General features: G+C 34.2%; 1 protein-coding gene across 1 annotated transcript in view; it reads left to right on the plus strand.

Moving 5' to 3' along the window:
* The window catches only part of LOC137235978 (uncharacterized), an 82,432-nt gene that overhangs the window by 26,508 nt on the left and 38,235 nt on the right, over window positions 1-17,689 (plus strand). Inside the window, exons 2-3 of the mRNA XM_067758714.1 lie at window positions 17,282-17,394; window positions 17,437-17,575. Of these exons, the coding sequence (XP_067614815.1) occupies window positions 17,282-17,394; window positions 17,437-17,575 (252 nt within the window). The remainder of the gene's footprint in view (window positions 1-17,281; window positions 17,395-17,436; window positions 17,576-17,689) is intronic.

The following is a 17,689-nucleotide window of genomic DNA, read 5'->3' on the forward strand; positions in this document are numbered from 1 at the left end:
TTATACAAATCGTGGAAATGATTTTTCATACAAAATTTGACAGTCTGTTTACGCACTAGATAAATTCATATGTTTACACACCTTATAAGGCATTTATAAGGTTAAACGAGTCCCCCTAATATATATTAGTTAAGCTTAGATATTAGATATATATTACATTAAGATTAAGATGTATTTAAAAGATATTTAAAAGACCCTATACGAGTAGACAATATGCTTGCTAACTAACCACTTCGGAATACTTGATAATATTTAGAACATAACTGTTGTACAATAATAAAAGTAGAAAATGAAATTTCAAGCTTACCAAAACTTCACAAAAATAGTATAACATCCCAGTAAATTGGTGACGAAATCAAAAATGGTTTACGACGCTCCAATGAAAATATGTATCGAGCTGGAAAAAACAGAAATTAGTTTTATATTTATAAAAATGTAAAATATTCCTGGAACTTACCATGCAGTCGTTGCGATGTATTAATTGAAATTAATAGTAGAAAGCTGTTAAAAGGCAACTTGACACTCCAATTTGAATACAAGCTGTTGACGAATGATGACCAAAGCGGAGAGCAATTAGTTTTATATTTATAAAAGTAGAAAATGAAATTTCAGACTTACCAAAACTTCACAAAAAGGGTATAAAATCCCAGTAAATTGGTAACGAAATCAAAAATGGTTTACGACGCTCCAATGAAACTATGTATCGAGCTGGAAAAAACAGAAATTAGTTTTATATTTATAAAAATGTAAAATATTCCTGGAACTTACCATGCAGTCGCCGCGATGTATTAATTCAAATTAATATTAAAAAGCTGTTAAAAGGCAACTTGACACTCCAATTTGAATACAAGCTGTCAACGAATGATGAGCAAAGCAGAGAGCAATTAGTTTTATATTTATAAAAGTAGAAAATGAAATTTCAAACTTACCAAAACTTCATAAAATAGGTATAAAATCCCAGTAAATTGGTAACGAAATCAAAAATGGTTTACGACGCTCCAATGAAACTATGTATAGAGCTGGAAAAAACAGAAATTAGTTTTATATTTATAAAAATGTAAAATATTCATGCAGTCGCCGCGATGTATTAATTCAAATTAATATTAAAAAGCTTTTAAAAGGCAACTTGACACTCCAATTTGAATACAAGCTGTCAACGAATGATGAGCAAAGCAGAGAGCAATTAGTTTTATATTTATAAAAGTAGAAAATGAAATTTCAAACTTACCAGAACTTCACAAAATAGGTATAAAATCCCAGTAAATTGGTAACGAAATCAAAAATGGTTTACGACGCTCCAATGAAACTATGTATCGAGCTGGAAAAAATAGAAATTAGTTTTATATTTATAAAAATGTAAAATATTCCTGGAACTTACCATGCAGTCGTTGCGATTTGTTAATTCAAATTAATAGTATAAAGCTGTTAAAACGCAACTTGACACTCCAATTTGAATACAAGCTTTCAACGAATGATGACCAAAGCAGAGAGGAGAAACCTCACCTCTAACTAGTTTTTTTACGTAAAAACTGGTGAGCAAAGTGGTTAACGTTAACCACGAAGGAGTAATTTGTTAAGGTAAGCGTTCACTACGCTGCACGACATGTAGCAGCAGCGACGCTTCATAGTATGACATATTTTGGTAATTCACATTAAAGGATTGGTTTCCTCGCAAAGCGGTGCCGCTATGTTACGGCCGCAACATTTTCAACGTTTTTCTCACCGTCATAAGCTGTACCGCTTTCTTGTAAAGTCAGGTTAACGTAATTATTCTTTATCAAATTATATCCGTCATTAATTTTCACTGTCCAATATTGTTTATGTTTATAAAAGTCAACATATCTTAATGCACTTCACCTTGTTATATTTATAGAAAACTCGTGGCACAATGTATGCTAGGGTAATCGCGGAAACTACTTAAAGAATTTTTATGAAATCTGGTCAAGTCCCTTTTACTTGGTCCAAAAGTGCCTCGTCCTCTTCGTTTCTCCATGTTTCCTTTTCCATTTTCTAATCTGTTAATTAAAGATCTAATAAGTATTCATGAACTTACATATATTCTCTGCATTCCAATGAAGAGTATCTCGATAAAAATTTAACATGCAAATGCAATAATAAAATGATCCATTTGGATCACATTGTTGTTGCATTTGCATGTTAAATTTCTATCGGGATCTGGATCACTGTTCATTAGAACGCGAGGATTACTTTGTGAAGCCTTACCTTTTATGTCAATAGTTCCAAAGTCCAATAAATAAAAAAAAAATAAATTTTTTGCAAATATAAAATTTAATGTTTATTTGTCCAAAAGAAATTTTTATTTTTGAAAAGCAAAATGACAAAATAATTTGAAGAAAACTTAAAAACTCACCGCTACAAAACAGTCCGTTTTTAAGAAAACGTTGGCGAATGAATTTGTACCGTCATGACGGCCGTAATAGTTTTTGAACTACCGCTATAATACGTTACGGTGAACTTCATCGTCTTCTTAGTTTCCACATACATTGCGGCAAAACTTTGTGCTTAATTTCGTTTGCAAAATGGACGACATAGTTTCGGAGGCTGTAATAATTTCATTTTTGTGCGATGAAGAAGAGGGGTTGTGGCTATCGCTCGATATAATGGCAATAGATGATAACATACAGCCCCGTAATTATCCCTACCGACACCTACACTTAGCAGCAGGGAAGTAAACAACCCCCACTGAACTGGAAGAAAGCGGTTAGGGAAGATTGATGTCCCTTGGTTCTCTCAATTGGCGCCAGAAAACTGAACCCAAATTATTTACTACATTTGTATGTAGTTAGTAATATAGGATATTCAAAATTTTTTTATATTTACATTTTTATATCCATTGTACATTGTTTTGTTTTGATATATGTACATTTTGTATATATCGCTTTAAACTAGAGATCTTTCAATTCCATGTTTAATTGATTGAATTTGCGATTTTAATTGTGATCCATCATTTTCGCACAAAAGTATGATTGTACTAGAATCGGTAGGTTCTGCATCAGCAGCCAAAACTAGACAACACATTTGCTTACAAAGTTTATAGCATTGTTTTCTACATGGCTCTACTATATGGTTGGCTCATCTCTATAGAACCAACACCTCTTTGCCAGATTGTCAACATCTGCGTGTTGGTGTTAGACGAATATGGGAAAAATGAATCGACGTGTTTGATTTTTATGATTTTACTTTAATTCAATAGTAAATAATTAACCACAAGTAAGATAACTTTAATTCAATTGTAAATTATAATACTACTACTGATACAGTTCTCAAATCAGTGAAGTCTGCCAAGTATGCTACGTGTACCCATGAGTACCCATATGTATTTTGTAATGCAAAGTAAAGTATTTATATGTGTTGAGTAATCAATGTTCCCATGAGGATATCAAGGCTTTTCCATGCGCTTTGTTGAGCACATGTAGGTCGAATTTCGAAATGCACGAAGCTCTTCGTTGTTTGTGCCTGGATTTTAACAAGCATTATAGTAATTTTGATACGTCGGACTCGCTTTTCAAAATAAAGAGGTGTATTTTATTTGAGTTAAATTAGTATATATGTATACATATTTCAAATAACTAACTATAACTTACTGTTACTCCATTTTATGTATATATAATATAGCAGCTCTTTCTGAGCGGTTCGCGTCAGCTCCCTTCTGAGCACCTTTCCGTAACGACATAAACTAATAGAGATAGATATAGACTTCTATATATCAAAATGATCTGGGGAAAAAAGAAATTCATTGTCATGTCCGTCTGTCCGTTAACACGATAACTTGAGTGAATTTTGAGGTATCTTGATGAAATTTGGTATGTGGGTTCCTGGGCACTCATCCAGACCGTCATTTAAATTGAACGAAATCGGACGCCCACTTTTTCGATATCGAAAATTTCTAAAAACCGAAAATGTGCGATAATTCATTACCAAAGACGATAACTGTTTTCTATGAAAATGGGCGCAATCGGTTGAAGCCACGCCCAGTTTTTATACACAGTCGACCGCCTGTCCTTCCGCTCGGCCCTTAACACGATAACTTGAGCACAAATCGATATATCTTTACTAAACTTAGTTCACGTACTTATCTGAACTCTATCTTGGCACAAAAAATGGCCGAAATTCGACTATGACCACGCCCACTTTTTCGATATCGAAAATTGCGAAAAATGAAAAAAATTCTATAATTCTATACCAAATATGAATAAAAAGATGATTTAAGGCAAACCATGCACTTGGGATTAACTAATTGATTATTTCAAATTTAAACACGCGCTCTACCTTTATAGTTTTAAATCCTAAAATTCTTTTACAAGACCTATTTTAAAGTTTTTTAGTGAAAATTCAACAAGACTATGTGTGTATTAAAGGCAAAATTGCCTTCTATTTTTTGGTCCATTTATATAAAGGTAGTACATAAAATTTTTTTTATCTTTTTATTTTAAATTTTTTAGTACTGCCTACAAAAAGGCAATTGCAACTTTGATTAGTAATTTATGTAATTCCTAAGTGAAAATTCTTATCTTCATTTATTTGTTCAAAATACCTACCCGTTCTTTGGCGTTGCTCGGACGTACTACGTCTATATCTATATTCGACTTAGGTGACTGTAGAAAGATGTATGTGTGCTACATATAAATCGGTGAATTATTATAGCTGTTCGATGTTCTTGATATTGGTGGAGCGGGTGATTTCGACAAAGAGGATGAATTATTCTTGTTGGCTATTATTCTCATAATTGGCGAAGTCGGATAGTGCAACGCAATCGTTGTTGGTGAATATAATCACAATTGTTGAGGAAGTAAGTTCAACACAATTGATGATGTCGTGAATTTTCATTGCTGGTGAATGTGCTAACAATTGGTAGATCCGGTAGATACAACACCTTCGATGAACGCAGTGAATTTTCGTCGTTGGGGGATGTAATCATAATCGATGGTAGTGTGTTGAATTATCATCGTGCAGGGATGTGTTCAAATGTGGCGATTTGTCGTCATTAGCAGGGCCGTAGACAGAAAATCCGGGCCCGAGACTAAACAATTTACGGGCCTCTTTAAAAAAATCCACTAATACATTTGATTAATTTGAATTAATGACGTCTCAGTCATGAATCATTATTGATGGATTACATCAAAAACAACTTTGCAACATCAACTAAATGATGTTTGGACTTAAGAGCTCAAAATAAAATTAACACAGAATATTTACTATTTATACTGTTTTATTGTAACGTAGAAATAAAATTCTCTTTTAAAAGCCACATATTGTTTTAAATAATCTTTTTTAGTTATATGGTAAAATTTTAGTATATTTCTGATAAATTTAATGATGGTTATAAATTTTAATTACTCAATATGGAAGGTCCGGATATCAAAGAGCGGCTTTTTTCGCTGCAAATTTTTTTATAATAATAAAAAATTTAACTGTCTTGCCAAAACGGATTCAACACAAAGCGTGGCAAGTCCTGAAACTCGCTCTTGAGATGAATACGAAAGTTTTTGATTCTTGCAAGGATGCTGAAAGAACGTTCTGCACTAACTACAGTGACAGGTACAGTGAAAAAGATACGTAAAGCAACACAAATGTTGGGGAAAAGTGTACTCTGATTTTGAACATATGTAGATGGCATTTAGCAATTCCAATGGTGACAGACTTCTATCAAAATTTGCTTCATAAATGTGTTTCAAGTGAATTATTTCGCATTGTAAGCTTTGAGAAATGTCCGACTTGTTTTTTCCGACCAATTTCGCTGCGCTCGCCCAAACAGTAGTTTCATCCATGTCTTCAAATTGCCACGAAAAGGAAAACGTCTCGTTCAATGATCACCAAGAATGTATTGTTTTTAAAATCAGACTGTGGATCATCGCAAACATCTCATTTCCATTATCTTCAAAACGTATTTTGGAATTTCGCTTTCGATTGTCCAGAAACTTTGGCGAGATGTTCAGTTGAATAGCAACTGTTTTTCATTCGTTTAAAATTGTTTCCCATTGGTTCCTGATCAACTTCAAATCAGCAGATAAGGCATCTAGATGCCGGACCTCAACATCTATGGTGGCGTCTCTAGATTGGAGTACGACGTTTCTTTCATTAATGGTTGTCAGTATTATGAACCAAATTGAGGGCAGCAAGATACATTCGAACTTGTTGATGTACTTGAACGTCTCCGTGTGCTTGTGCAGTTAAATTTAGCTTAAGTAATGCGTTAGTCCTGGAACATGGCTTGCGAATGGTCTGATTGCCTCAATTCTGACCGACCACCTAGTGTCTGAAAGAAGGTGGAGATAGCTCGGTACATTTTTTTGAGGATGTCCTATCGTTGTTGACTAGTGCTGAAAATAGTAAAACATTTCTGTACAACTCCGAAGAAAGTAATTGCAGCCGTACAACATTCTGCAGGATCAACACCACATAAATTGAGACTGTGGGTTGCACAAGGCGAATAATCAGCATTCGAGTTTTTGTCGAGAATGTGACGTTGTGCTCCGTTGTAAGCTCTTTCATATTAACGCCGTTATTGTACCCTTGTGTACGACAATCTTTTATTGGGATTTCATGTTTACCTAGAGTATGGCAAATTAAATCCGCGATTTCCTAACCAGTTTTATGGTTACAATCCACGAAAGCCGTTCCTGAATTGTAAAATTTGTTGCTTTCGAATGGAAATGGAGGTAGCGCAAAATGAACGTAGTCTGTTCAACGTGACTAGCATCAGGCGTAGCATCAACGATAATAGCAAAATACTTGGCTTTTTTGCGTTGATCTAATATAGTTTCCCTCACGTGTTTTGCACTAATTTCTATAAACTCGTTCTGAATGTCTGGGGAGAGATAGTGAACTTGTAAACGTTTGTGCTGCTGTTGTGAAATCCTAACTTTCCCCAAATGATCTCTAAGTATCGGATCATAATGGCTTATGTGTTCTAAAATGCCCAAAAATTTCCATTGTTTTGTCCACCAAGATATGTATATACTTTCGCCTCTGAAAGCTAGCCCTCTTTCACCCAAAAATAAAATAGTGTCCAAAATTCTATATAAAATTTCTTTCCACTTTTGAGTTTCAGTGATTAACTGTCCATTGATAAGTGTATCAATTGTCACCTCCTTTTGAATTAGATTTTGTAAAGATCTCCATTGAATATAACATTTACGCCCCGATTCTGGTGTGGTAACAACATTCTTCACCACGGTAACGAAATCATGTGGAAACTTCTACACCCTTTTGGTATTCTATCCGCGAAAGTAGCCGGATAATTTTTTACACACAAAAGTAGGTGGTTACATCGAAATAATCACACAACATCTGTTGTTTAGAAAAAGGCAAAACTGAAAAATAAAGAGTTGTAAGCGCAAATAAGTAAAGATAATAGTAAAAAAGTGTTGCCTCTTGCTATATATTATATATTTGTTTACATTATGTACTTTCACAGAATAAATTACAATATAGCTATGTAAACTCGTATGTATATATGCACGTATATACACATCGTCTCATTTATTCGTTAACCTCGTATGTACGAGTGACACATTTTCGGTAAAGCCATGGCGGAACCATACAAGGTGGCAGCATGGTGACATAGCTACAAACATAAATAAAAATTCCATGTACTTTGTATCGTTCCGCCATAGGTAAAGCGAAGAAAACCAACTTGTAAATTTCACCACAGACATTGGTGAGTTTTTCGGTAATGACAGCGTTACCACTTTGTCCAGAATCGCGAATAAAAGAACTGGTAACGATTTTCGGTTACATAATGTTCTGGTTACTATTTTACCGGTAACGCTCAGAATCGGCTCGTTAATGTGATCTTGAGTATTTTCGTGTGCTGGCTGTTTATCGTATAGCTTCTTCCACACCTACAATTTCGAACATCCGCCAGGATAACAAATTTTAAGCTGATTTAAGGTATTTGCGCTTAACAGACGACATGGTTGGCAATAAAAAGCATTGCTACTGGCACTCCATACCAACAAGTCACGCTCCACTTTCTCTCCATTTGGCAAGGTTCTGTTTAACAACGAGGTAGGAAATGCGCCACGGTACCGATGTCGAAGTCGTTTAAATAATCTGGACTTTGATACAGAGTTGGTGGAATTGTTGGAAGACTTTTTGAAGATGAATTTTCATCAGTGTCACCACGAAACTTTACGCTTTCGGACTCATGTCAAAGAGGATAGATATAATAAGAGACCTCTATCGGCAAAAAGTAGCGAATTTGCTCGATGGAACGAAGCAACGAATGTTGACTGAGACATAGTCGGCCAGTTGTTTCCCATTTATATTCGTATTTCATTTTACTCATTTGTGGTGTATTTTCTCGGCGGCCATTATGAATGTGGGGAAATATGCCAAAATGAAATGAGTATCCATATTTACTTGAGCTCTTTGCAGATTTTGAGTTTTTGTGTATTTGCAGCAAATTGCAGAAATTTTGCTTATTTGTTTACAAACAAAAACCTATTCATATAACCAAAATAAGCCCTTTCATGAAATGTATGTAAATTAATCATACATTTATGAATTATCCCATCCCCTTTTGTTAATAAATTAAAATGTTAGGAAAATGTATGCAAATTGAAATATGCATGCAAATAGTGTTTTGCCACCGGCATTTGCGCACTAAGAATTTTTGTGCAAACGAAAACCATTGCATATTCATAAAACGTTAATTTAGTTATTATTTGGACTATGGGTGGGAGGGGAGGTATCTATAAAGAAATTTCCTAAAGCATTTTATATGTGTTATTCAGTACAATGATGTAAGTACCTATGTACTTGAATATTTTGAAAGGCAGGTTTGATAAGCCAAGTCAAACTTAAATACATTTGACCTGCCTCAAATCAACACTCAAATATGTAAATAAGACCAACAATACACAAAAGACATGTGCCTGTTGATCAGATGTTGAGCATTGTATCATTGAATATATATGTATGAAAATACAAACCAAAGCAAAAAAGTACAAATGTACATACATATATACATATTCAATAATACTCCAATTAAAGGCAGACATTTATAAAAACCTTGGTCGCTTTTATGCTGTGGCAGTGTCTTAAGATATTAATAAAATAACTTGCCGCTTTACGCGTTATGAAGCGACCAAATCAATTATGGCAATCCGCGTATACGGCCATGTATATGTAAATATCAATGCTCGTAGCAATTAGCCGACGAAATACAATAGGCACGAGCCAAATTATGTGTCGTCGGTGGTTAAAAGTGTTGCCGTTTATACCGTTTTATCAACTCACAGCTAAAAGGGGAATTTATTATAAAATTAAAATAAACGAATTTATTGCTCTTTTGCGAAATAATGTTATATTTCTTCGCAAAATTACTTTAATTTATTTCGCCGCTCCCATATATTAATTTTTTTCTATGAAAATAATGTAAAATTCTTACTTTGTACTGACATGTGATAAACAAGTCAGCATATACAGTATGACGTCACAGTGCGAATTCGGGCCAGAAACGGGTAAAACACCACTCTTATGTAGCAATTGCAACACAGTTGCTGCAAATTTTGCTGCGTGACTGCGCGAACTATTTTTCGGCAGAATATGATAGGGGGTTTCAAATAGCAAATAAAAATGTCCATAAGCTGTGACAACTCGGCAATTCAGGATATGGGAAAATTATTTGCAATAATTTATATGAACAATGGATGGAAATTTTTAGATTATATTGCTAATATGTTAGTGGACATTTACTAGGCAATATCTGTGCATGTTTATTTGCATTTTTTACTACCATATTAGTACTTTCATACAGGCTTATAAATAGTTTGGTATTATTTTAAAGGAAAAGTGCGGGGTTATGAAAGTAGTTATGCTCGTCATAATGAATACCCACAATATGCATCGAAGTTGGAATTTATAAAATCGCAAAAATTTGTCTTTTGACGATTTCATCAAATGCCATGTTGCCGAATTGCAAAATTCTATCATCAATTTGGACAAATTAAGAAGCATTTATGAATGAAAAATCAAGAGGAAGCTAGTTTTCAGGATTTTGCGATTTACATACAAAACATGAGCATACATATGTACATATGTATGTGTGCTGGTGCGTATGGTTGGTTGAAGTGAATTTTGTTTTATTTTTCAACATGCGAATATACAAATATTTCTTAGCTTACATATGAACATAGATTTGTACATATGCTTGTGCGTAAGAATAATTTTTATTGGAAGTGGTTGATTGAAACAAAGTTTGTCTTTTACTTGAACACGTGAATGTACAAACATTTGTTAGCTTATGCTTAGAGCAAATTTAATTACGTTATTTATTTAATTATTTAACAAACTTTTTTACAATGTTGTTTTCAAAATTCATATACATTTATATATAAATGAACTGCTTTTAAAATCACAAGTTCAATTTATTGATAAAAGTATACTTATTTTGTTATCACTGTTATCACTCACAAAACACAACCCTTGGCTTTTGCATATTTATGACACACATAATTACATATGTACATACGTGTGCCACATGCCACACACAATGTCTGCACAAATTTCACTTCACTTCACTTATGTAGTTTTCTACACTTTTTAACCACTTCACTGCACTGAACACAATTATTATTAAAATAGTAAACATTTTTAACACAATTTAACACTTTATTTTACCAATTTACACAATTTTTCACATTTTCACTTTATTATTTTCATTTTGGCTGCTTTGACATTTTGCAGAAGTTGCAGCCACACTCAACCAAAACTCAACTTCCACTCAGTCAATTTTTATTTCCCCACACCTCGCTGTCAAATTGCGGACAAGATGTGAAGGCAACTGGCCGACTATCTCTCGGTTAACATCGAGTAAAATTCCTTTCAGCGATCAAAAATTTCTGAAAAGAAACGAATAGCCGATTGACGCCTCTTATATATCTATCCTCTTTGGTAGAACGATGACATACACACATCTGAATAACGGGATATTGAACGCTCGCGATTTGATTTAACGAATTTTATTGCTGAAACGTGATAATCAGTTCACAGTCGTTAGGTATCATTGGGCGCTTTCAGCAAACTCAACTGATTAATTGCGGCAGCGAATTTTCACAAGTAGATGTGATCACAATTGATGGCGGGTTCGTACAACACAGTCGATGAATGTGTTGAATCATCCTGGTTTGTGGGGGTGATCATAATTGTGAATACGACACATCCGAAAGCGGTGAAATAGTGTCGCTGTTTAAATATTGATATTATAACTTTCGGAATTTATTATTATTTTTTTTTCAATTCACTTTAAATAAAAAACAGTACCATTCGCGTCCAAGCTTTCCGCGTGAATGGATGGAAATTAAGAATTCGCTTATCTAACATTGCAGAAATTTTACATTTTTCACATTCAAAAAATTCGAATTCATGAAAAATAGTAGGGGCGAGTGAGCGAAATGTATGCCCGTAGTGGCAACGAAAAAAATGTTGCCATTGACCTGTTTGAAAGCATGCTTTGGAAACATCAACTTTTTCTATTTTAATTTTTGATGTTGTAAGAGGCTGGAATTAATAGGCCAGTTTTTTAACACGCGTATATCCGTTTACGCTTAAACTTGATATGGACTGCTAAGCGACAAACTTTAAATAAACCTCTGAAATTGCTGCTCATACATTTTGTCCTACTAAATTTCAATACGCATTATACTCAGATGCAGGCATGCTTAACCAACGAAACGATATTATTTCGTTACGATAATTAACGTTAATAAACGAAACAAAGTCATTTCGTTTCGTTTATTAACTTTAAGACCGTCAAATTAACGAAATGATTTTGTTTCGTTTTCTGCCATATCAAAACGAAATCAAATCGTTTACGTTGATTATTAATTTCGAACTATGCTGGCAATGCTATATTATCCATTTTGGTGGCGGAGTCATTAAAGGTGAAAGCATTAGCCAAGCTGATTGCAACTTTTCTCATGAATTTTGACAGTACGAAATTGCTCAGATTATTTTTGACATTACCACCAACCAATTGCACAAACAAATTACATGGAGTTTGTGTGTATGTCCGCTCGCTGTTACCACCTTACGGCTTCAACATGGCTACAGCAATGCCAGCACAATTCAAACATAAAGTATCACGTTTTTGTTAACGTTTTTAACGTTAATGTAAGCTTTTTTTTCGGTTAAAAACGAGATAAAATTTATCTTGATAATTTCTTTATCGATAATAGGGGGACTCATGTAACCGTATAAATGCCTTATAAAGTGTGTAAACGTATACATTTATCTAGTGCGTAAAGGAGCTGTCAAATTTTGTATGAAAAATCATTTACACAATTTGTATAAATTTACGCGCACATTTCATTGTGTAAACGCGGTAAACTCAAAAGGAATGCAACCTTGCAGACATTACAGCCGGCATTTTCATCAGAAATCTCCAACATCAGCAAGAAAAGGCGTTTTAGTTTTGATTTTTCACTTAATCTTGGTATTTTTTAATTTGTATAACAATCAAAAAAATTTTTTTGGCAATAATACAGCTGAAAAACAATTAAGTTTATCAAGAGTATTACTAGGTGCGTTCATATAACCGCGTGTGTAAATGGATATAATTTTACACCTTATAAGTTTATATGCTATCATGAGTCCCCCTAATATTTCGAAGTGTTTCAAAGGAAACGTTGGACATTTTTTGATAAACGATTAGCTTAACGTTAAAGTGCATCCCTGCCAGATGTAACTGAAGTATGTGTTTTTGTTTCACCCTCTACACTAATTCCATGTATTCTATGTGTGTCCACAATTCATCGCAACTGATTCAGCTATATGTTATACCCTATGGCTATTTATGCGCAGCAATTTCAGGGGTGTTTTTTTTTCACATCTATATACGTTTACGCTTAAACTTTATATAGACTGCTAAGCGACAAACTTTAAATACACCTCTGAAATTGCTACGCATAAAATTTTTCCTGCTAAAATTCAATACGCATTATACTCAGATGTAACTGAAATATGTGTTTCTATGTATTCTATAAGTGTCCACAATTCATCGCAACTGATTCAGCTATATGTTATACATAGAAATACAACAGAGGGTTGTCTCCGCTTTTCGGTACACCCTGTGCTGTAGCTTGTTGTTTAACCACTGCCGCTAGATGGGTCTCCTAAGCATTATCCAAGCGAGGATAGGCGTTTTTTTCACGCGCAAACGAAACGTATACGCGTGTAAAAAAACGGCTAGTATCCCACATTAAAAATTGCGGCTTTCGCGCAACATAGTTCAATCAAATATTTTTAAGATGTTGCATGCGCGAACTTCAATGGAAAGGGGAAATTCTAATAGGAATTTCATCACTCCACAAAATTTAACAGAATTTTTAACATATATATGGAATTATACTCAAAAATTCTCCCTTTTCCATCCAGCCTTATTTACTTAATTGAAGGGAACTCAAAATATCTATGAATAAGGCAGGGATGCACCTTAACGTTAAGCTAATCGTTCATCAAAAAATTTCCACCGTTTCCGTTGAAACACTTCGAAATATTATCGATAAAGAAATTATCAAGATAAATTGTATCTCGTTTTTAACCGAAACGAAAAGCTTTCGTTAACGTGAAAAACGTTAACGAAAACGTGATACTTTATGTTTGAATTGTGCTGGCAATGCTATAGCCATGGTGAAGCCGTAAGGTGGCAACAACGAGCGCACATACACACACAAACTCTATGTAATTTGTTTGTGTAATTCGTTGGTGGTAATGTCAAAAATACTCTGAGAAATGTTCGTACTGTCAAAATTCATGAGAAAAGTTGCAATCAGCTTGTATAATGCTTTCACCTTTAATGACTCCGCCATCAATCAGCTTTGCCAGCATAGTTTGAAATTAATAATCAACATAAACGATTTGATTTCGTTTTGATATGGCAGAAAACGAAACGAAATCATTTCGTTAATTTGACGATCTTAATGTTAATAAACGAAACGAAATGACTTCGTTTCGTTTATTAACGTTGATTATCGTAACGAAATGATATCGTTTCGTTGGTTAAGCATGCCTGGAATAAGGCAACTATAAATTTTTTTCAGAAAAGAAAAAGTTAGAAGACTTGTTTTGGGACTCTTTTTGGAATGAGATTGTGTGTTTCCTATATATATTTCAAATGAGAAAGCTTATAGGTTCTGATTTATATTTATTCCACAATAGTACTTTTAATGAAAATTTGCGAGTTTATTCGAGACAAACAATGGAAACATCATAAACAAGATTTTCGAAAATAACTTTTAGCAAAGACTCTCTAAATATAAGATGGTACATTGTAGAGTTCTAAAGCTTTGTGGAAATTGTGGGACGGCTGCACCAGGAATTCACCATACTTTTTGCTATGCTGTCCGCCTCAACATAGCTGATTTTATAAGGCTGTTTAACTCTGTAATCTTTGCTGTCATTTATTTTGCTTTTGGAAAAATGACCGATTTGCAATAAGCTGGCCGAAAAATATTGGCATAACAGCTTAAGTTAGATCAACAATGGAAAATCTTGGAAAATTTGAGCAGATGTGGCAATTTCGCACGTTCGTTGAACGAAATATTGACAATCTATTGATTATCACTAGAAAATTAGCTACATTCCACTTTAGCAAGACTCTGTTATTATTTGGCTGCTCAAACACACCCATATTAATTGTGCATTAAATCTAAAATATAAATCTAAAAAATGACTCTGGTTGTTATGTCCGCAGCATTTATTTAGTTCAAAGTCAGAGCCAATAATAGCCAAAGCCATAATAATTTACACGGGTCATCAGTACGTTCTCTGATTCAAAAGCTGAACCACCAGCGCTACCGTCATCAGCTCAGTGTCATCATTGCCAGTAGCGCCAATAACACCAAACTCCTGCCTGACACACAAAAATAGTTTCACTCAAAAGCGCAAGTGAAATGTACTACGCACTCACTACTAAGTAGCGCCAAAAATTCGCTTGGAGTCATTGCGTCAATGAGCTACCATTGAGCTGGCACCGCATTGGCGCCGCATTGGCGCCGCATTGGCGCTGGCGCCATGCAATTTACATCACTAAAATTGCGCGAATACCCAGGCTCATGACTTTTTTAATCCCGATGGTGAAAACGAAACAGGGGCAAAACGTATGGTGTATTCCTGGTGTAGCCGTCCCACTTTATGGAGAATGAACGACTCTACAATGCTCCCTCCTATTAATCTACGCTCTCTGCAATTATTAATTTAAACATATGGTGTGATGTTTCTCTACAACCTTTTCGACCTTATGTTCCACATTCTATGAGAATAATTATATTTGACAAAATTCACTCATTATCTCATCTAAGTATAAGAACAACTAGAAAATTAATTCAAAATAAATATTATTGGCCTAACATGCGTAAAGAAATTAACGATTGGACTTCATCTGGCATCAATTGTCAAAAATCCAAAATTTCAAGACATACTAAATCTCCTATCCAAAAAATTCAAATACCATCAGGCCGTTTTGAACATATTCATATGGATAATGTTGTACCTCTTCCAGTTTCAAATGAAAATTCTTATATTTTAACAATTATTGATAAATTTTCACGTTGGCCTGAAGCTTATCCACTTAAAGATATTTCAACAAATACTATAGTAAAAACTTTTATTCAAAATTATATACCACGATTTGGTATACCATTGAATATTACAGTAGATCAAGGTTCACAATTCACCTCAAAATTTTTTACGGAATTAACTAAACATTTAGGTTCTCATAAAATTCATACATCTCCTTACCATCCCCAAGCAAATGGCATGATAGAGAGATTTCACCAAAATTTAAAAGCAGCAATTATAGCATCAAACGACTCGGTTCATTGGTCTGACATTTTACCATTTATTCTACTTGGTTTACGAAATTGTGAGTATGATTTTGTTAAAGTTCTTCGTAAATCTAATTTAGAATCACCTTATGAAGGACCTTTTAAAGTTATCTCTAAGAAACATAAAACATTTACAATTCAATACAAAAATACTATTAAAAATATTTCAATTGATTTACTTAAACCAGCAAACATACTTATTAACACTAATTTAAATACAAATACATTAAACAACAAAAAACAAAAAAGGTTACATTTAATATTAATTAATAATTTGTTTGTTTCAAATTTTCTTGGAGGGGGAGTAAATATAGTGTTAACTACTTTGTATTCTTTACTTTAATTTTTAAAATAATTTTTAATTGAGTTTTCATGTTAACTTAAAATTTTTGAATAACTTCAAAAAAAAAAAAGAAAATTCTAATTAAATAAAAAAAAATAAATGTAAGGCGCGATAACCTCCGAAGAGATCTAAGGCCGAGCTTCTCTTCCAATTTGCGTCGTGCCCCTCTTGATTTTCCCTACAAATTGGCCGGACGGGACCTACATACTTTATGCCGACTCCGAACGGCATCTGAAAGGCAGATGAGTTTTCACTGAGAGCTTTTCATGGCAGAAATACACCCGGAGCGCTTGCCAAACACTGCCGAGGGGCGACTCCGCTTAGAAAAATTTTCTTCTAATTGAAAAATCTTATTTCTAAAATTTTGATGTTGCTTTGCCCGGGGTTTGAACCCAGGGCATACGGTGTGGTAGGCGGAGCACGCTACCATCACATCATTCTAATTAGTTTGAAAATATTTAAACTCAAAAGTAAATAAAATAATATTTTTAAAAATAAATATTTAAATATTTGGTTAACCACCAAAGGCAGTGGTTAAATAACTAGCTACAGAAGAGGGTCGGAGACACGAACCTCTGGTGGCCTTAATGTATAACATATAGCTGAATCAGTTGCGATGAATAGTGGACAGGCATAGGATACATAGAATTGGTGTAGAGGATGAAACATAGGCACATATTTCAGTTGCATCTGAGTATAATGTGTATTAAAATTTAGTAGTACCAAAGAGAGTAGATTATCCATGAGCTTGTGGTCGCCAGAACCTTGTCTGTTAATGAAACGGGATTCGCCGCTCGAAGGTGAGGTTGACAATTGGGTTTGGAGAAGCTATATATTGCGTTGGCAACCTAAAAAGGTTGCGCTACACATCCCCTTGAATCTGGTATTTTAGTCGCCTCTTACGACAGGCATACCTACCGCGGGTATATTCTAACCCCCTAACCCACTAGCGGTACAGCTTTATAATTGCCTTTACTTTTGCATCGATTTAGATCGCAGATTATTGCAAATTGCAAATGTCGCAAATTGAACTTAATTATTTAATTTCTCTTTGTTTTTTTTTATCTTTTCCCCTTTTACCCTATAGCCCCGAAAATGGACCACGTCCCTATCAATGCAATGGGTACACAAGTGCAAACGAAAACCAAGCAATCAGCCGATACATCATTGATCTCGCAAAAAGCTTTGGACGTTATGCAAGTACAGGCGGAACAATCATAAATAAACTATAATCAGGAACAGCGAGGACGTTTAGAACGTGATGTGTGTCAATCGAACACACAAAAGCTCTTTATTGTTCTAAAGAGTTTAAGGGAACAATTACCAACTAGTTTTAATCAATTGGAGGCACAAGAGCGAGAACAAACTACGACTGATGCGTGTGTGACGAAAAAAATGGCCGAAATTAAGAAATTAATTCATACGATATATGATGATAAATTAAAATCGGTACAAACAAATATTAACAATTTAATTACTCAAATTAAGAAACAGA

This window comes from Eurosta solidaginis, unplaced genomic scaffold, assembly GCF_040869045.1.
Source record: "Eurosta solidaginis isolate ZX-2024a unplaced genomic scaffold, ASM4086904v1 ctg00001171.1, whole genome shotgun sequence".
In the NCBI taxonomy this organism is placed as follows: Eukaryota; Metazoa; Arthropoda; class Insecta; order Diptera; family Tephritidae; genus Eurosta; species Eurosta solidaginis.